General features: G+C 40.0%; 1 protein-coding gene across 2 annotated transcripts in view; it reads left to right on the forward strand.

Annotated features, from left to right (window-relative positions):
• The window catches only part of UNC79 (unc-79 homolog, NALCN channel complex subunit), a 192,848-nt gene that overhangs the window by 86,103 nt on the left and 85,568 nt on the right, over positions 1–21,177 (forward strand). The window contains exons 20-25 of one of the 2 annotated variants that reach the window (XM_045901444.3): positions 3,266–3,423; positions 7,412–7,593; positions 9,278–9,479; positions 10,091–10,270; positions 11,761–11,826; positions 19,728–20,014. In XM_045901444.3, coding sequence (XP_045757400.2) covers positions 3,266–3,423; positions 7,412–7,593; positions 9,278–9,479; positions 10,091–10,270; positions 11,761–11,826; positions 19,728–20,014 — 1,075 coding nt within the window. The remainder of the gene's footprint in view (positions 1–3,265; positions 3,424–7,411; positions 7,594–9,277; positions 9,480–10,090; positions 10,271–11,760; positions 11,827–19,727; positions 20,015–21,177) is intronic. The other variant, XM_045901445.3, reaches the window with a different exon arrangement.

A 21,177-nucleotide genomic window follows, 5' to 3' on the forward strand; every position in this document is an offset into this window, starting at 1 on the left:
GTCATCAGTTGTTGGGTGGCTTAAGAGTATAGTGTCCCCTAGGAAAATGTCAACAGGTACTAAGTCACTATTTACATAGTATCATCTAGTACAATATTAGTACGAAAGACTTACTCAATTTCTTACTTGAAATAAAACTGCTAATAGACATCAAAAATCTCTCCACATTTTTGTCTGATAAAGTATTTTTAGAGACTGCTGAAGTATTTTGAGAAAAATAATAAAATATTGCCCTGGATTTATATAGAGTTTTTCTTCCTGAGAAGACAATGACTTAAAATAACTGTTAGAGTCTTCCTAGAAGTAAGTCAGAAAAATATTATCTTCGTTTAAATGTAAGTGGATGAGGTGATGAGAAGAAAGAAGAGGTTGGCTTAGGTTAACTTGGTGACAAAACAGACTTGAGGCTCTATCTGTCTTTTCACTCATTTTGTTCCTTTGTTCATTCATTCATTCAACAGATATTATTGGGGGTTTGCTATGTATGTTATTATTCTAGGCACTTTGGGAATTTGCAATCTAGTTTGGAAGGGGGTGAATGCTATTTATACAGAAGGTGACCACATAATTTATTCTTCACATTGTTAACTTTTGAGAGTAAAGAAGGGGTGATCTTCATAATAACCTCAAATAATTAGTATAATGTAGACCAAGATCTTGGATAAACTAAGATACTTGGTCACCCTGTGTATACGTGAGTCATTGTCAATCCGAGGGATGTGTGATGGATGACTGTTTCGTATAGTTCGGAGGTGGGAGAGGTCATTTCTGGATTACTAGAGAAGGTCTCAGGAGCAGATACCATTGGGATGAGCATTGAGAGGATGATAAAATTTTAACAGGTGGACATTTGAGATGGGCAGAACATTTTGTTGAAAGTGAGAATGTCAAGAGTAAAGATGGCAGAGTTAGAAGGGAGGGACAAGAAGTAAGTAGGGCATACTTAGGTGATACCAAGGTTTTATTTTTTGCTGCATGGGATGATCTTAGGGGAGTAATGGAAAATGAAGCTAGAGAAGTAGGGTGGGGCCCAAGTGTAAAGGGCCTCAAAGATAGGGACTTCACTTAATGATGTTTGGAGACCTATGGAAGATCTTAAAACAATAAACAGGGTCAGAGTTGTACTTTAATAGCGTAAGTATGGAGAAGGAGAGACCCTTAGGGACCACCCACATTTAAGGGAGCGTAAAGAGCATGTTGCAAGGGCTTTGGGAATGTCAAGGTATAACACAGAACTTTCTTCTGAGAAGTTTATTAGAAAAGTAAGGGAGAGATCAGATATTTAGAGGGGAAAAGGAGTGGATGTCAAGGATTTTTAGGATAAAGATCTGAAAATATTTATGGTCAGTGCAAGGGATCAGAGAAAGGGGAGTAGCTGGTAGAACTAGGTCCTGGAAGGCAAGACTATGTGATCAAGAATGAAGGGTGGGTGGAAGAGAGGAAGGATGCTCTTTTCTTTGAAAGGAGATATATTTTGGGGAAAAGAGAAATGAAGTGTCAAGGGGAGCTCATTACTAAACCTTAAGAGTAGTGTGTCCTGATGTCTTTTCCTGAGAGGTAGGAGGATAGAGATTAGGTTGGGAGCTCAAGGAACATGGAAAAAAGTATGGAATAAGCTCACAGAGGAAAGCAGTAGGGTGTCGACAAGAAGTAATCGAAGAATGGCCAGCTTCAGCATCAAGCTGAACTTAGCTAGTACCAGTTTGTGGTGGACCAAGTTAGTAGGAATTAGTAGGACCAAGTTGTTCTGGGGTCTGAGAGTGGAGGGGCAATGTGGGTTTATTCAGGAGTAGGGATTTGTGATTTGATTATGGTGGAAGTCAGGGGGACGAGAAATTTTGGAGTGAGGAAATGGTTGACTCTGAGATCCAGTCTAACGTGGGAGGCAAATGAAATCAGAAGAGGATTGATGTTTGGGAGAAGAGTATGGAAAGGAGGGAAAAGAAGTTTTAGTCACGATTGGGAATATTTTGGATGGGGACACTGTTCAACCCAGTACAGAAGCATAGAATGGGAAAAGTGGAGAGTCTCCAGAAGTTTCCTCATGATAAAATGGGAATTCTACAGGTGGAACAGGAGGAGCTGGTGGAAGGGTAGACCTGGCTGACCTGGATGTGGGGCACAGTAGGACTGATCTGAAGAGATGGATGACCAAGTCCAGGCAAAAACCATGAAGGAGTAGGGCTGGGAGTTAGGCAGAAGCTCTGTTCATTCCGTGGGAGTGGGACTACTAAGTAGGCCAACTTTTGTTGTTAAAGCAGCCTCTAAAGGGGGTGCCAGGGTGGCTGAGTTGGTTGAGTGTCCAACTCTTGATTTCGGCTCAGGTCATGATCTCAGGGTCTTGAGATCGAGCCCCGAGTCTGGCTCCTCACTGAGCATAGAGCCTGCTTGACATTGTCTCTCTCTGTCCCTCTGCCCTTCCCCCCACTCTCTAAACAAACAAACGCAGTCTCTACAGGACATTTACCCAGGCCAAAGAGATTACTGGTGCTGTGGGATCTCTGGCTCAGCCTTTGGGCTACATAGCCTAGGTTTTTCCTCAAAGTACCACTCTGACACAAAAGCCATGATGAACAATGTAGGGATCTGGGGAAAAGGACACTATCTTCCTGATTTCAAACAAGGCTGCTGTAGAGAAATGGGAAAGCCATAGGGGACTGGTGAAATCCAGGCTTTTTTGTCACCAGGGCGGTTTTCTAGCAGTGCTGCGTGCGGTTTGCTTCCTTCAACTACCTTGATCAGCCTGGGTTTTGTGTTCACTCTTACGATAAGGAAGGGGAAGACCTTGACTGACAGCCCTGCTAGTTGGTGGAGAGGCTGTTCTTAATAGAAATAGAGTTGTTCTTTGCTAGAATAAAGAGGAAAGGCTGCTGGGCAGGCAAAGCTCTCCAGATATTCACTGAAAGAAAATTTAAAAAAAAATCACTCTTCACCCCACCATCTTAACAGAACTAATAATCAATTTTGTATATTTTTAAGTCATTGCTCATTTATATATGGGAATTTCTAATATATAATTTTTATTTTTTATGTTTAAGTGTAGTATTAAGTGTTATTTTTCTATGCTGTTACATAGAAGTAATTTCTTTAAAAAAAATGAACACAACAGATTAGGAAAGGTTTATCAGAGGTGGATGACTGTAATTTCACCAAAAGCATCCTTACCGGCTGCCTGTTAACTACATTTCCCATAAACTGAGGTAATTGTGTTTGTTTTCTAGAAAAGTTATCGTAACTGTAACCACTTTGCTTATTGCTCCCTCAGCCTGTGGAGAGTCGTCAAATCCGAGTTCTCCCAACTATCTTCATTGGCGGTTCCTCTGCTTCTCCATGCTTTGTCACTTCCTCATGGTGCTGACATCTTCTGGACAATCATAAATGGCAATTTCAACAGCAAAGACTGGAAGATGAGGTTTGAAGCAGGTACCTCTGTATTAGCTTAAAAATTCTCTGGGGGCGGGGGGGCCACAAGGTAAACCAGATGTCCAGTCATGACGTCTCTTGTTGACCCTCCTTTCTTTTTAAATTTTCTTTTAAAGATTTTATTTATGTATTTATTTATTCATTTAGAGGGAGAGAGGGAGAGGATGCACACAAGTGGGGAGACACGGGGAGGGAGAGAGAGAATCTCAAGCAGACTCTTCCCTGAGCACAGAGCCTGATGCAAGGCTTGATCTCATGACCCTGAGATCATGACCTGAGCCAAAATCCTCCTTTCTTTTTAAAGAGTACTGCCTTCCTTGATGGTGTTCTTTAGTGGTTCGACTTAACTGAGCTTCCTTTATAATAGTATTTTGCTGAGTGGTCCTCAGGTAGGATGACCCTGTTCAGGTTTGCCTAGGATAGTCCTAGTTTATGCCTGTTGTCCAGGTGTATTTATTAATTGTCTGCTTGTTTACTCCCAAATGGATCCTGGCTTGAATGATAAATTATACAGTCAACATGATACAGATATTATGTAGTCAATATAATATATAATACGACATGATACAATAGGTTACTTGTATCAAAGTAACTGGGAATGTTCCTTAAACACGCAGTTGGGCCCCATTCCTAGACCTACTGAATTAGAATCTTAGGGGGTAAGGCCGGGAATGGATGTTTTTAACAAGGTATCCAGGTAATTCAGTGAAGTTTGAGAATCTCTGCTGTTAGCCCCTTTCCACTGAAGTATCAGGGATGAAGTCTGGGGCCGTGATTGGTGTGATTTCCTGGTGCTTAGGATGGCAAGTTCTCAGAGGAATATGGTAAGGAAGGAACCTGGACACGTTCTCTTAGCCTCACATCGGCTGCCTTCACTGTCACCCCCATCTGCTAGGACTCCCATTCTTGGGAGCAGCAAGCAGGGCCCTCAGTGCCATGGTGTGCCTTATCAGAATGGGTCTGTGTGTTTCAAAGTCTCCAAAATTTGGCAAAGAAATGGAAGTTCCATTAGGTCAGTTAACTACTACACATTCACTAATATGTGGCCACCTCAAAGAGTTCTTACGTTTTAATGCCCCAGGAACCCCTGGGGCTGGTTTATAGGATAACAACTGATATTGCAGACAATTAGAGTAACACTTCCTGGCCCTGGGCCACCTGGTATTAGCAACATTTTACAACTATTTAAACACAAATAAAGCAGATGAATATTTATGCTCTTTCATTCCAGTTTAAGGATTAGATTTTCCTGAATCCCAGCTCTGATGATGTCACTTTTCCATTCAAAAAAGCATGGAGAATAAAGTTCAAAGTCCTTACACAGATAGTTAAAGCCTCTTCAGGTCTAACGGCGAGTGTTTGCAGCCTCATTTCCCGCTCTTCTTTCTGACATTCCTTCGCAACTTTCCCATTGCTTCCTGCTTCCCTCACCCTTGTCTTGGCCACTCTGCTCTCCATCTGAAATCCTCTTCGCTTCAAGGTCCATTCACAGACCACCTCCACCCGATCCACCTTCCAATGCCACCAGTGAGTTCCACCTTTTTGGTTCCCTCAGTGGAAAATTATTTCTTTGTCCCTTGGTCTCCTTGGCATTTTATTTGCACCTCATCAGTGGTATCTGTAGCTCTTTAGATTATGTCTCGGTTATAGCCGTACCTGTCTTATTTCTTTAGTCGACTTGACTTTTAAGCCAAGACTTGGGGATGATTCATATATTAGCGTGCGTAGGTTGCTCAGGTTGTAACAGAATACCACAGGCTGGGGGGCTTAAACAACAGACATTTATTTTTTTCACAGTTCTGGATGCTGGGAAGTCTGAGATCAAGGAACATATGGTTCCTTAGTGAGGGCGTTCTTTCTGTCTTGTAGATGACTGCCTCCTCTCTGTGTCCCCACATGGCAGAGAGAAAGTTAGAGAGCTCTGGTTCCCTTCCTCTTCTTATAAGGATACAAATCCCATCATGGGGGGTCCTACCTCATGACTTCATTTAAACCTAATTATCTCCCAAAGGCCCCACCTCTGAATGCCATCACAATGGGGGTTAGGGCTTCAACATACGGATTTTATGTGGGGGAGAGGAACACAAACATGGAGTCCATAACGATTCATTTTTCCACTTACTTCCATCCTCCTTCAAGTATCTAGGGTAGTTTCTTAGTTTTATATATATATATATATATATACATACACACACACACATACACACACACACACGTATATATATGTATATGTATATACATGTGTATGTATACCTATATGTATATGTACATATACATATATATTTGTGTATATATACATATATATCTTAAGTATATATTTTAAATATCTATAAATATATTTTTAAGTATATATTTTTAAAATAAGTGAATTGGTGAATAAGTGAAAATAAGTGAAATAGTATATGTACTAGGCACTATGGGACGTATAAGAGCAGATGCCTCCTCTCAAGAAGATACTCATTTAATTGATGAAACCATATGAACATGTAGGAGGTTAAGAAATTAACACTATAAATATAATTCAAGACCACAAAAGAAGATATGTCATATAGCTATATATGAGCATACAAATGTCTTATGTAAATGAACAGGATGTAAATGAGTAGTATTTTTGCAGGAGTTCATGGGACTGAAGGGCCACTCTAGGTCAGAGTAGACTTTTACAGAACAGGTAGAATTTCAGCAGCAGATTCTTTAAGGATGATAGAACATCAATAAGCAGAGAGGAACGGAAAGAATATTCTAGGTTGCTGGAATAGCTTAAGCGAAGTACTGAGATGTTTTATTTTCATGGCACTGTATTACTTCACTAGCTACTTTAACTTTTTATGAAGCCATGTTTTAAGAGTACCTGGAATCATTTAACGTAGATTTGCAGAATAATTACAAATCCGTCTCTGACTGACTTACAGAGTTGTTGGGGGATGGGTGAAATAGGTGATGGGGATTAATGTGCACACCTGCCATGATGAACACTGAGTAATGTATGGAATTGTTGAATCACTATATTATACACATGAATCTAATATAACACTGCATGTTAACTATACTGGAATTAAAATAAAAAACTTAATTAGCGACACCTAGGTGGTTCAGTCAGTTAAGCATCTGCTTTCGGCTCAGGTCATAATCCCAGGGTCCTGGGATCCAGCCCTGAGTTGGGCTCCCTGCTCAGCAGGGAGTCTGCTCTTCCCTCTGCCCTTCTCCCTGCTCGTGCTCTTTCTCTCTCTCATTCACTCTCTGTCAAATAAATAAGTAAAATCTTTTTAAAAAATTTAATTATGGGGCGGCCTGGGTGGTTCAGTCAGTTAAGAATCTGCTTTTGGCTCAGGTCATGATCTCAAGGTCCTGGGATCGAGCCCCACATTGGGCTCCCTGCTTGGTGGGGAGTCTGCTTCTCTCTCTCCCTCCACCCGTTCCCATGCTTGTGCTCTTTCTCTCGCTTGCTCTCTCTCTCAGATAAATAAAATCTTTAAAAAAATTTAATAAAAAAAGAAATCCTATCAAGTAAGCATGCACCTATTGCATATAAAAAATATATGGCTGCCCTAGCCCTAGGAAGTCTGTTTGTTGTCACTTCACATCATGACATACTAAGAGTGCAGTAGGGGGATCCAGAATCTAAAGCCAGGTCTGGTGGGCACCTCCTGTCTCCCTGTGTGGTCCACAGAAGGGCCTATGGAATGGACAAGGAAATGAGCATGGAGGCATAGTTTGAAGTGTGGTTTGCATTAAACAATGAGGAAGAACATAAAAAAAAGGGCAACCCACTGTTAAATCAAGGCTGCCCAGCAGAAAAGTACTGCACTAGGTAGAAACGGTCTCTTTCACACAGATGAAATGGAACATTCAAGAAGGTGGCATTAGAATTTCCTTTTGGTTTCTCAAAACAGGGTGTGGGAGCCCCAGAGTTGACTTTTTCTTTGTGGGTTCAGTTCTTGTCTAAGTAAGTGTCCCATTTTTTTGTCCTCTGCCTTTTACACTGCAGTGGAAAAAGTGGCTGTAATTTGTAGATTTTTGGATATTCACTCAGTGACCAAAAACCACCTGCTGAAGTACTCCCTGGCACATGCCTTTTGCTGCTTTCTGACAGCTGTGGAGGACGTCAACCCAGCAGTGGCTACCAGGGCCGGTCTCCTGCTTGACACCATAAAGAGGCCAGCATTGCAGGTGACGTCCCTCCGATGTGTGTTGTCTGCTCCACGGATGGTGTTCTGCTCTGCTAAACACATACAGTACTGATGATGAGGACAGCAAGAACAGTGGGAACTTTTAAATGGGGAAAAACATCCAGAAACACACCTTATTAAAGACCTCTTGTTTTTATTTCTTAGTACTTTCTTTGCAGTCTTTGTCCATATGGTGATACCACTTTTGACAGAGACAGTAATTGTGTAACTCTTTCTGTGTGGCAGATTTTTGAACTAGGCTGGTTGATCTTATACTATTTAGCTGGCTCCTAGGCTGGGAGCTTTTGTCATTAGAGGCTAGATACTAAGAGAAATCATCTCTGTGATGAATTATAGTATAAATCAAAGCAAGACCTGAGAAGGCAAATATGCCTTCCAAAATGAAAGTCAAAGGAACATGAAATATGAGACCTAGAGAGAGTTGCTTATTTATTTTATTTGGCACCTTTATTTTATAATTGAAGAAACCAAGTCTCAGAGAGACAATGTGACTCTCCAAAGGACACAGGGTGAGTTAGTGGAAGAACCGAGAGGCTAGAACCTCCAAAGTACTGATCTCCTGATTTTCCACATTGGCACCCTGTTTATTACTATATCATTATAATTAAAACTAATAATAATGGCAAGAGCTAAAATTTGTCAAACAGATACTGCCTGTCCAGGACAGTGTATTAAGTGTCTCATCATCCATTGTCTCATTTAATCACCATGATAACCTTGTGGGTTCCCATTTTACAGATAGAGAAGCCGAGGGTTGGAAAGGGTAGGTGACTTTCCCAGGGTCACATGGCAGTACATGGCAGAGCAGACTCAGGTTCTGAGTCATAATGAAGTCCATGTTCTTAATTATATCTGTGTCTATTCACTGCCTCCTGTAAAAGAGACCAAGAAGAAAGTGCAGGATCTGAGAAATTCAGTGGTTATCCTGACTGTGGACCCACACCCTCCCTTATAAAAATTCCCAGTTGTCTTCTGGATGCTCCTTCTCTGTTGGTCTTAAGAAGACTAGGTAGTCTTCCAGCCCAGAGCCTGGGATGTAGGAGGACCTCAGTAGAGGAGAATTGAATGAGTTGATAGAATGCTTGGATGAATTATGGTTTTTAAGTTTCATTCAGTTTAGGAAAGGGGGAATGGTAAGCAGAGTCATATAATGGAGAAATGGGTGCTCAATCTAGTCCAACTTGATTTTTTAAGATTCTGTGTGCCACTCACATTCCAAGAAGACAAAATGAGTTTATTTTCTTTTAGAACCATGGCATTTAGCATTGAAAGGGAATTAGAAAACCATATTGTGTATTCTAAAATGTAGCTTTGGAAGTATGCTTCTTTTAATAGAAACTACAGACGTTGAAAAAAGAAACATTGGTTTGAGAGCATTTGGATTAAGTGGTTATTAATGAATACATCTGAAAACCAATAACATACATTTAGTTTAGATTTCTGAACTAAAATTCAAGATGTATTGTACAATTGGGAGAAGTTCCTCTCCTGCATTTTATTTCTACCAAACTTGCAATCAAAGAAGATTTCAATTGGATTCTTCTACATTATATGTATGGATTGAGGAGGTTTTGTCTTGTTTCACTGACTTTGCTTAGTGTATTTGCTTTTAAGTAACTTAGATGTTTACTTCTGACTAAACTTTCTTCCCCCCTTTGCCCCAGGGTCTGTGTCTCTGTCTCGATTTCCAGTTCGATACTGTGGTTAAAGACAGACCCACAATACTGAGCAAACTTTTACTCCTGCATTTTCTTAAGCAAGATATTCCTGCCTTGAGCTGGGAGTTCTTTGTCAACAGATTTGAGACACTTTCTTTGGAAGCTCAGCTACATTTGGATTGTAACAAAGAATTTCCTTTTCCTACAAGTAAGCAAAACAAAGAACTTGCTTTAAACTATCTGCTAGGCAGACCATACTCTACATGTAGCTTAATTTCCCATTATGGAGGATGCTCTGACTTCATGAACTCAGTTTATTAAATATTTATTGAGTAACTCTGTAGTAATCCATAGATCAACTAGTTTCTGGCATTCCAAAAACAAAACTCTTCACATTTCCTTGAGGACCTATGATAACCATTTGTGACTGTGTGTTCCTTAAATGATTCAGTTCTCATGTTTACAGTGTTTGTGAGCAATTTTGTGAGATATATCTGCACCTTGCAAATTCATTCTTGCATGCTTATGACCTACAGCTCTAAATAGATGGGAAAAGAGGGTCACTCAACTATGTATTCAGTGATAATAAAAAAAATTAGACATGTAATCTTACGGTCTAAGCAGAAAAATCATAGGCAATAGTCATGATAGGCAGTAGTCACAAATTTTTATATAAGACTACCATGAATGAGAGGTGAATGATTCATGTGTCCACGAAAGATGTATTTTAATCCTGAAAATATGCACAGATGGATTATTTCAAACTCGCTGTGCTACATAGTCCATTAAAGAAAATAATGTCTGATTCCTTTTGCAAAGCTATCACTGCTGTAAGGACCAATGTCGCTAACCTCAGTGACGCAGCATTGTGGAAGATCAAGAGGGCTCGTTTTGCAAGGAACCGCCAGAAGAGTGTGCGTTCTCTGAGAGACAGCGTGAAGGGGCCCGTGGAATCCAAGAGGGCACTCTCCCTCCCTGAGACCTTGACCTCCAAAATTCGTTGAGTATCTTCTTCCCTCCTTCCTTTAAATCTGTTTAATGTCTTTCTGAGGCTGCCTTGTCTTGTTGAATGTTCATAGAGAGTAGCATATTTAGCCAACTGAGCTCCTTCAATAGGTTTGGGCTTCACATTCCCTAGAGGGTCACCCCAAGAATGTCAGTGCTCTGGGGGGGCTTTTTCCAGTTTGTGGGTGAAGCAAAGCCCTGGTCCAGCAATAGATTGTTTTGTAATGCAGAAGGCAGCAAATCCACTGATGCTTGGCCAGAAACGTAGAAGCAGCATCTGCTCCCGAGTCCTAGGATAGGAAGGTGTGCACCACCAACCTTGTAACCTAAGAGCTTCCTGAAGAAGACTGGGACAGGTCAGACCCATGGCAGCTGAGGTGGTAGAGTGGAAGTTTGGAGTGCATTTGCTTTTCATGTATGATGGAGACAGCCAAACAAGCTCCCAGACAAACCAAAAATAATGGTTGCTTTTGAAAAGGAAAAACCAAGCTGAGGAGAAGTTGAATTTCTGTGCAGCTTCACCGGATAATTTATAAATAAAAATAAACTTCATCGCCAATTTTAAAAAAGACCATATATACTTGTTTTATAAAGGTCTTTCTTTGTATTGCACTTTGAAAGAGAACACAATTTTCCCTAAATTACCAGATGACTAAATGAACTCTAATGATTAGCAATGGCTCATGAATGACAAATAATTAAAAATTCATAACTAAATCACCATACTAGTGAATGAGTATATTTAAATATGATACTAACTTTTGTAAAATTTATCTAGTGATTTAATTTTTAAATAACTGCTGTGAAATTCATAACATAACACCCTAAAACATACTTCTTATCCTGTTGGAAGTGGAAAGTTTTGCTTTTTTCATTGACGTGTATTAAAAGACAGCCTTATATAACGTAATCATTTTTAATCACAAATATGATTTGATTTTTTTAAATCACATTTTTCCCTATTTTATGATAAGCAGTGAAAATGTGGTATTGTGAACTTTAGAAGAAGTCAATGAAAGCCCTTCAAGCAATCAATAGCTCAGTTTTTCAGGGAGCAAAGATTATAGCAGGTGGCCATTTAAGAATAACCTGTAGGAGCCTAGGCCCCAGGGAAGACTGAATCAGATCCTAGAAACCAATATCTAGATTAAATAAATTTACCATTTCTATGAATTTCCCAGCTCTTTTATAACTTAACCAGCCACTTTGGGATATCAAGTTTACTTATTGTTCCTTCTTGTTAATTGATTCACATGACAATTTTGAAGATTAAGAATTGAAGTAACACTGAAGGATGTTCTTGAGATTCACATAAAAACCACAAAGCTTTTGTGATGCAAACATCTTTTGTGCCATGTTAATTACAAGGAGGAAAACTAAACTTAAACCTGCCCCTACTATCCAGTGAGTTAGCGCTGAGTGTGTTTTCTAGGCTCAAGTTGTTTTTAATGCTTATTTAAATAGAGTTGTTGTTGATTTTTAAGCTATGAGGTTGACCAGGCATGAGCAGTCTGCTCCAGCTCTCGGTGGGACACCCGAACAGACACCAGGTGGGTACTTCTGACGTGGAAGGGCTGTGTGCAAGTGTCTATCCCAGGTGGACAAGGTAAAGAATGCAGTGTCTCTAACTGGACCAGAGTGCTATATTTAGGATTTGCAAACTTGAAGGGTCTTACCCCAGATGCTCAAGCGTTTGAGCCCCTGACCTAGCAATTCTTTCCATCTTAATATGGGCAGATGACTTTTGATCCCATTAACTTTTGGTCCAGTAAGAGGTATCATGTTACCTGAATATGCACTTTTCCCCAGAGAGCAAATATGACTAGATCTATACATAGTACTTATATCTGTATGTGTATTTACACATAGAAATATTATGTTCATATATATCCGCTATAGGAAAAACATACATTTCATTGACATTTTCAAAGGTTATACATTTGAGCCACCGTCATTCACTCATCCCCGTAGCCATTCTTGATTCTTTGCAACTCTATATGCATTTCTGTCTCTCAGAGAAAGGAGGATTTCGATTGCTTGGAGGACCATAGGATCATATTCGACTTGGTACAGTGTAACTACCGTTCGATGTCCCATGAGAGAATGTAGTTTATCAGGAAGGATTCTAAGGGTTGAAGGGACACTGGCAAGGTTATTACAGCCCAAATGTTATCTGCACAAATGGTGCTGTGTGAAGGGTCTGAATAGCTGTTTATTTGTCAAAAACAAACTTGGTAACTGCCACCTGTGTATCATGCTATAGAACATTTGGTTTTTCATCTAAGAAGAGTTTTAAGAATGGCCTCAGAAGGAGAATTTCAAATAAGGAGGCTTGCAAGGCCATGTATGCTAAGTGTTACAAACATGACACCAGAAAGAGGCAGTTTGGGGTGGGAGTGGGGGGGAAGGGAGAGCCCCAAAGGTTATGAATGCCAATGGCAGGTGTTGGTCAGAATGTATTTTCTGTTTTAAAATTGTCGAGAAGGGAGGAATAGCAAACCCTTGGCCAAGGCTCCCTGACTTGTTTTCTGCATCACTCAGGCCTCAACTGTACTGGGATTTAAAAAAAGAGTAAAAGTAAGAACTTCTGATCCTGAGCTCCATTACAATGTGAAAATCATCCAGGTCCCCTTCAGTGAAGTCTTTTTGAGATGAATCTTAAGCAATTTCATAAATTATTTTTATTTTACCCCGTCTTTTCTTTTTGTCTTAAGGCTTAGTTGAATTAATTATTCAATTAAAGTCTTCAATTATTCTTATTACCCATTTTCACAATCCAAAAGAGTCCTCTCACATCTCTTTGGGAAAATGGATACATATGTTTCCTGATGTTAAAAAAAAAAAAAAAGCTTTTAGGCTCTACTTGTCCCACCAAAAGTGACCAGATGTAAACGGGGCAGATAATAGCATTGTTTATATTAAATATAACGCTAAAGCTTCTGGAAAGATAATTTACACAACACCACTATAATAAAAACTTGCTTAGATTTGGAAACAGCTGGCTAAGCTTATAAGGCCCTTTCAAACTAGTTTCTCATTTTTGCATTGTTATTTACTAGACAGTATATTTTTTAACTTGTGAACAAAGACATGCCAGGATAATCCTAAGATTGTACAGGATGGCATGGAAGCTGAAGGACTTGCTATTTACCGAACATACTTTTTTTTTGGTGCAAGTACTGAGCTTCTCTGTGCAAGACCTCTTATTGATTGGGCCCAAAATAAAGCCTATGCCCTGTAATTATGCCACAAGAGTTCATTTTAATTGCTGGTTAGGCTGAGCTTTTTTTGGCATTGGACTTACAACGGCTGGCTTTCTGATCTTAGCTTTTGCATATTACTACAGCAAATTTTGCATCAGAAATACACTTGTAGAGAAGGTATATTCCACAAGGCTAGGGAAGAGCTGCATTCCTTTATGACTTTCATGAGTCAGATCAAAGACCTTTGCTCATGTGAATGAAATTCATAGGAAATTATAGCTGGAATATTGGAGATATGTTAACATTCTCATTTTACAGAAGAGGAAACTGAAGTTCCCAGAAAGGAACATGTTTCACAAGCTTGTTGGTGACAGATCTGGGTCTCAAGCCCAGGCATCTTGATCTCTTGTGCAAGACATGCGTGGTGAATGCCAATAAGCGCTCAGCGTCTTTATTTAAATCCTAATTGATGAAATAGACAGTTTCACCTGCTAATTTGAAACTGGTATAATTATAATTACTTATAAGGTATCTTTTCACCAATTTTCTGAAAACTAGGAATTATGTTTGGTGATTCAGAATACCTGTTGAATATTAATTGAGTATAAAATAGCAGTTTTGATAGGTTTCCATAGCACAACACTGAAAAACTGGTATCCACCCCATGTGGTCACAGGGAACTTAATTGTATCTTGTTCCTCATCCCCTGGAATGAATAATTAAACAATGGTAGGTGTATAATAATAAGAATAACAACACTTCATGTATGTATAGTACCTCTCTATCGATTAAGAATATTTTTAATACAAATAATCTAATTTTGATTTCACAATGACTCTGGATATATGTAAAGTATTATTATGATTTTTTTTTGCTTTACATATGGACAGGAAAACTGAGGTCCTGAGGGATTAATTAATTCTGCTTAGATAATTTGCTCAAGATCACTTATAACTAACTAGTTGGGGACTAATGCTTGAGTCCAGCAGACTTGATTTCCACTATAACTACCTCTTGATGCATTGGTATTAGGGGGTTCCTGCCCTGTGGCACATGAAGACACCAGTCTGGTTATAGAGCTAACCTGGGCATTCATGTCTGCTATAGTGTGCCTTAAGGTCATGAGCATCCACACCAAGAGACTTCCCATTTAAGACCCACAGGTTGATCTAGAAGTGTCCTAATCCCTAAAGCAACATGGATACCCTCAATTCTACTCCAGCCTGCAGAGAAATCTTGAGATCTCTTGGTCTGAATTTATATCAAGAGAAGGTGTCCAGTGCTGGGGAGCACTGGTAAAACTTTCTTGTATGGCCCTCTTCTACCACCCTTCACCCCCCGTTAGTGCCCCAGCATAAAACCCCAAATTACTTCTCTTTGGGTCTCTCTTTCTTTCTAGAGGTGGTTAACAACTCACACCCTTCACTAATTTGCAGAATGCCCATTGATCATTAAGACTCTGTACCATAACTCAAAGAGAACAGTTATTTTAATAGGAGTGCCCTTGTTGGAAAGAATAGTTTCGGGAAATGGCAGTTTCTATTGAACTAACATTTACTGGGCACCTTCAATACTAGGAAATATAAAGAATGCAAAGATACATCGGAGATTTTTATATTCTCCACTTGCTTATATATAGTCAAGGAAGGAAAATAAAGTGTGAACAGAGGTAAACTCTCATCTTGAGTGAATGCGCCAGTGCCACGGGATGGTTCCCATCAGGTGCAGCGGGAGGAGAGTGGGGGCAACAGAGACAGTCTGGTGGAGAGGTGGCTTTCCAGCCAGGCCTTGACTGGTGGATAGGATGGAAAGGCCTGGGTGTGAGATAGGAAGAGGCAAAGGCAGGGCTGGGGAGCATAGGACAGTATGGAGTTAGTCACTGGCCCCAACTTTGCAGCCCTTCTGCTGTGTGCACACACAATGTGTGAAGTTGGGTTAATGGGCTAGAGAGATCAGTGAGGTGGTGTAATTAGAACTAGCAACGTGTAAGGCACACTCATTTATAGTGCTTGATCATTGGCTTCTCTGGAACAAATGCAGAGGAAGCCCATGGAAAGGGTGCTTCCTCCCTCTACCTGATTGTCACTTGTTGGTTTGACAGAGGGCTCAGGGAGTCAGCTTATGCAGAGGAATAGTCCCTATTTCCTTGCTGTTTGGGGACCTCATCACTTTTTCCTCCTGTATAGAAGAAATATTTACCTGAGATATTTATTTGAATTCAGTGTACTTAGACACTTATGAATAATAAGCATCAAGTATATGTCAGACACTGCCCCATATTCTGTGAGGGATATAAAAATGGGTAAAACATAGCACTCACCTTCAAGGAGCCTTTGTTCTCCTAGGGGAAATCGGCAAGTGAGTAAATAAATTCTGCCTTGCAATTTGCCCCATTTTAGGAAATGGTAAAGGAAATTTTCCTCTCTTCTTCCCTCCCGTCCTTCCTCTCTTCATGTCTTTGGGGACTTGCAGTAGTTAGAGATCACACCCAGTTGTTGAGAGGAGGGTGGGCATAGGTAGGAAGAATGGCTTCTGAGAACCAGATCCACAGGATGAGATTGGTTGGGGTGGGGGTGCTGGGAAGATGTATCACCCTGAGCAAGACACAAAGGTGGGAAAGTGTTAGCTATGTTCTGAGAGCTAAGAGTAGCCCAGCTTGTAAGAATATTGAGCATCTGGGGTAGAATAATAAGAGAAAAGTCTGGAAAAGCAGATCCTGATCCTGCCTGGTTTCCAATCATCAAATAAATAAAATTGTATGACACTTTGGAGTTTCAATCAGTTGTACCACCCTGTGGACAGATTGTGATGGACTCATTCCATGATTAAGTTAGGGTAGGAATCACTCTGCCTCATGATTCTAAAGATGCTTACAGTCTTCTTTAGAGAAATGATAAAATAAAAAATTTTAATAAGTTAAATATCTGTGGTTAAAATATAGAGGAATTTCATAGGCTAGAATTCAAAACTAGAATTCAAAAGTGTTTTAATTGTCACATCTTAGAGAAAATATCATAGGCATTCAGTTTTAAAATGGAAATTTCATACCCTTTGTAGATAACTAAAGCAGTAATATTGTCTTTATTAATAAAGAAAATTCTCATTTTTCTAAGCTATTTTTTCTTAGGGATTTGAAAGAAAGAAAATAGACAAGGCATAGACTTGCAAAGCCCACAACTAGAGGAGTAAATTTTTGGAATGAAGTTGTTTTTCACTTTATGCAAAAGGTCTCATCAGCTAGTTCTTTTTTTTCAGTACATTTAATGTTTTGTTAAAGATCACTCATTATTGCCCATTCAGGGAAAACAAAGAAAGGAACAGCAAACTTAAAGCTAAAACACTGAAGATCAGTGAAGATGTATTTCAAATGAAAATTGGGCATTCGTGAAATGGTACTTAATCATTAGGAAACTATGATTTGATGGGAAAAGTTAGGTTACACACTTTATTTTATTATTTTTTTTGAGAGTGGAGGGCAAACAGAGGGAGAGAGAGAGAATCTCAAGTAGGCTCCACGCTCAGTGCAGAGCCTGATGCAGGACTCAATCTCAGGACACTGAGGTTATGACCTGAGCCGAAATCAAGAGTTGGATGCTTGGCTGACTGAGCCACCTAGACGCCCCAGGTTATACACTTTTAAAATGAACATCTACTTACATTGGGAAGAGGAATTTTGAAATATTTAAAGATGAAGTCTGATGATTTATTTTCTAGACCTGAACTAGGATAGAATGAAATGGGCAGCCAGTGTCTTAGTTGGGCCTTGTTTGGAGCTCCGTTTGTCCTGTATTGAGGCCCCCAGATTCTCCGGGCTATAAAATAAAGGTGCAGCTCTTTCCCAAATGCTCCCCATTTTTAACATGGGGACTTTGGAGTCGAGCCAGTCTGAACTTGGAGGTGGTTGAGCAGGATGCTGCTGCAGGTGTGTTAAACCTTGCCCCCAGAGCGGAAACAAATTGAGGAACGAAGCTATATTGTAACAGCCGTCCCTTGCTGCTGCAGTAACTTTGAATCCTGCAAGGAGCCTGCATTCTCACACGTGTCGCATTCTCGGCCCAGGCTTGCCCAAAGCAATAACTCCTTCTAGCTGTAATATTCTGGAGAAGAAAGAAATCAAGAATAAATATTTCTCAGTGCTGGAAAGATCGTTCTCTAAACTGTTTTCTAATTTTATTTTATGAGAATTTATGTAGCTATTGCTTTTAGCCTGATCTTCTATTCCAAACATTTAATTTAATTATAACATACAGCAGTGCTTCACATTTCTGGCCTCTTGGTGAAATAGGGTGTTCCACATAAATTGACTTTTCTCCTGGTGGCTGATGCATGCCTCATAAGTGACGATATTAACAATTTAGTGATCACTGTCATCGATGCATGTAAGACACTGTAATAAACAAGTCCTTAGGTTTTATTTGAATGATTTTGGGTGAAAGCTTCTCTAGAGTACATTGGACACATTTACTCTTCACACACAGACTCCAGGAGACAGAAAATGTTAATGTCCTAGCATCATATTGAAATTTATTGGACGGCTTCCCCTAAATGAGAGACTGTTAGACTTAGTTGACTCTGTTGCTCTTCACCCACGGTCAGTGATCCCTTCTGAGTATATCACTTTTGAACAGATGAACATTATTCTGAGCATCTGGGGTGAACTAGACAGCCGAGCTGGTTACCTCACATGCCGTTTGAAACTAGTAAGTTCTGAATTTGACATTACTTTCATGCCACTGCTCCAGAGTTGCCCTTGAGACAGCTAATTTCCACAGTCCCCTAGAAGCATTTCTTCTATCCCGCTTCTCTTGGCTATGTCCTGAAAGATTGGGATTTTGCCAAATTAGTTGAGTTAATGGATATAAATTACTACGTATCTCCTTCTCGTATCCTTCATGCCATAATTATATGACAGTCTATGGTATAGGCTATGACATGATCATGGTTTGGTTTATAATGATTGGTAAGCAAAGCCTGCCATTTTTTAGCAGAAATTTTCCTTGCAGGGTGAGAGATGAGAACCCTGGGTCATCTAAGCCACCAGGCAAAAACCTCGCTTTCCATTTAGAAATGCTGACATTGCTTGTCCAAGAAGGGACAAGGATGCAAAGGGTATTTTGAATAAGCCCCCAAACATAAACATAGAAGAGCAAATCTCACCCTTCCTTCACCAAAAGTCCTAAACTAAACCAGATCAGAAGAAGCAGAAAAACAAGCAGAGACAAGGTATAGTTTCTGACTTTGACAAATAATGGAAAGTCAAAGTCAGGGAGCTGCTCCAATACAATTATTTGTTAGGTTACGAGTAAGTCAAGGGCTAAGGTATTTTTTTTCTCTCCATGTAAACTTTCAGCTCACCTTCATGTGGTATTTTTCTGTTTTTTAAAAGCTCATGCTTCTTTCTTTCTGTCTGTCCCCTCCCTTACATGTTTCTCATTACATACAGCAGGACTTAATGATTTGCTATTTATAATTTTGACTATATCCTTCATAGAGTACCCACTGCTAATATCTCAGGATTTGGAAAAGAAAACTTCACATTTTTTTTTCCACCAGCTGATTTATGAACATAACTGAATTGAGATAATTTTTTTTAAGATTTTATTTATTTATTTGAGAGAAGAGAGAGCGAGCGAGAGCACAAGCACGGGGAGTGGAAGGCAGAGGGAGAGGGAGAAGCAGGCTTCCCACTGAGCGGGGAGCCTGGTGTGGGGCTCGATCCCAGGACCCCGGGATCATGACCTGAGCCGAAGGCAGACGCTTCACCGACTGAGCCACCCAGGCGCCCCCAAATTGAGATAATAATTTAAGCAAAAGAACTCAGTAGATGCTTTTGTGCTCAGTGGATGGTAGAATATTATTTTTTGTGGTTATTTTTATGTGCTTATTTGACAAAGCTGGAAGAGAAACTTCTCTTTATCATCGAGGATAAAACTTTGCCAAGATATTTAAAAAATGGTGAAATACAGTTTATGTAGGTATTTTTCTTGCCGTTCAAAGAGAACCTTGCTTTGTAGTGCCTTATTTTTATTTCTATTCCCTTATTCCTCCAAAATTACCTGGTTGTTGATGAACACAATAACTTTCACCCCTGGACTAATGCTTTGTTGAATAGGCCATATTTTGCCTTTACGTTGGTCCAGAACAGACCCTTTAAATATTTAGTGGAAGCAGAAGCCATGGTGCTTTATCAATAAGTGAGATTTCCTTGTGAGGGAACCACCCAGTGATGGCCTTTCTTGTACTGACAGGACAACAATCTCCTGAGAATGACAACACCATCAAGGACCTGCTCCCAGAAGATGCTGGGATCGACCACCAGACTGTTCACCAGCTGATTACAGTGCTCATGAAGTTCATGGCCAAGGACGAGAGCAGCGCTGAGTCGGACATCAGCAGCGCGAAGGCCTTCAACACGGTCAAGCGGCACCTTTACGTCTTACTCGGCTATGACCAGCAGGAAGGCTGTTTCATGATTGCACCTCAAAAAATGCGCCTGTCAACTTGCTTTAATGCATTTATTGCAGGAATTGCCCAAGTAAGTGTAAGCTTTCAGGAGTCATACCGTTAAGGTTTTAGTAGAAGCAAGTCATTAAATTCCATTTAGCCAACATCGGATCTGTGTAGAGGTTTGTGCAAGTGGCTTTATTAGGCAAGGGTATGTGGAAGGGAGTATAAGATGAGTAAGACTAATAGGGAGTATAGGATTTTTGGGGTAGGAGATGGGAGTAAAATATACCTAACATAAAGTTTACCATTTTAACCATTTTTAAGTATGTAATTCAGTGGCATTAAATATATCCACATTATTATGTAATCGGAACCATTTTCCATCTCTAGAACTTTTTCATTATCCTAAACTGAAACTCTATCCATTAAACAATAAGGGAGTGTAGCATTTTTGCTTATGGGTTTTTAAAAAAATCTCTTATCCTTTTTGACTTCAAGTGGAGAGTTGAGTTAATTGTACAACTTTCTTCCTGTCACATTATCATCATTGGCTTTTTCCATGTTTGTCTGCTACTCCCAACTACTGTAGTTTATACCATGGTGTACATTTACCATGCTTTAACTATCCATTGCCCCAGTGATGAACACTCATATTGCTTGCTCCCAGCTTCTTACCACTCCAGACAGCTCAGCAATGAACATCCTGCATATGCACTTTATCCACCACTATGAGAATTCCTTTGAGATATGTATGCAAGAGCAGAATTAATGGATGATTGGGTTTCTGTATGCCTAACTTGACCAGCGCTACGCCAGTCTGTAAAGGATGTAGAACTTGGGGCTACAGAGAAATTGATATGAATTTCAACTCTGCCACTGTTATTATCTGTTGTGGCCTTAAGTGTCCTCTGCTTCTTGCTCACTGGTAACAGATTTTTGTTTTGAAAGATTAGAGACAACATATTGCTGAGCACTTAATCAGTGCCTGTCTCATGGGAGGAGCTCAGTGATGGTCACTGTTACCAATTTGCTGAAATAGATTGTAATATAATGAACACAGAATAAGCAAAGTAGCAGCAATATGTACATCATAGTCTTTTTTTTTTTTTTAAGATTTTATTTATTTATTTATTTGACACAGAGAGAGAGACACAGCGAGAGAGGGAACACAAGCAGGGGGAGTGGGAGAGGGAGAAGCAGGCTTCCCGCGGAGCAGGGAGCCCGATGTGGGGCTCGATCCCAGGACCCTGG

Source organism: Mirounga angustirostris, unplaced genomic scaffold (assembly GCF_029215605.1).
Source record: "Mirounga angustirostris isolate CCGP_5_RB_7025 unplaced genomic scaffold, mMirAng1.0.hap1 SCAF_9, whole genome shotgun sequence".
NCBI classification, from domain to species: Eukaryota; Metazoa; Chordata; class Mammalia; order Carnivora; family Phocidae; genus Mirounga; species Mirounga angustirostris.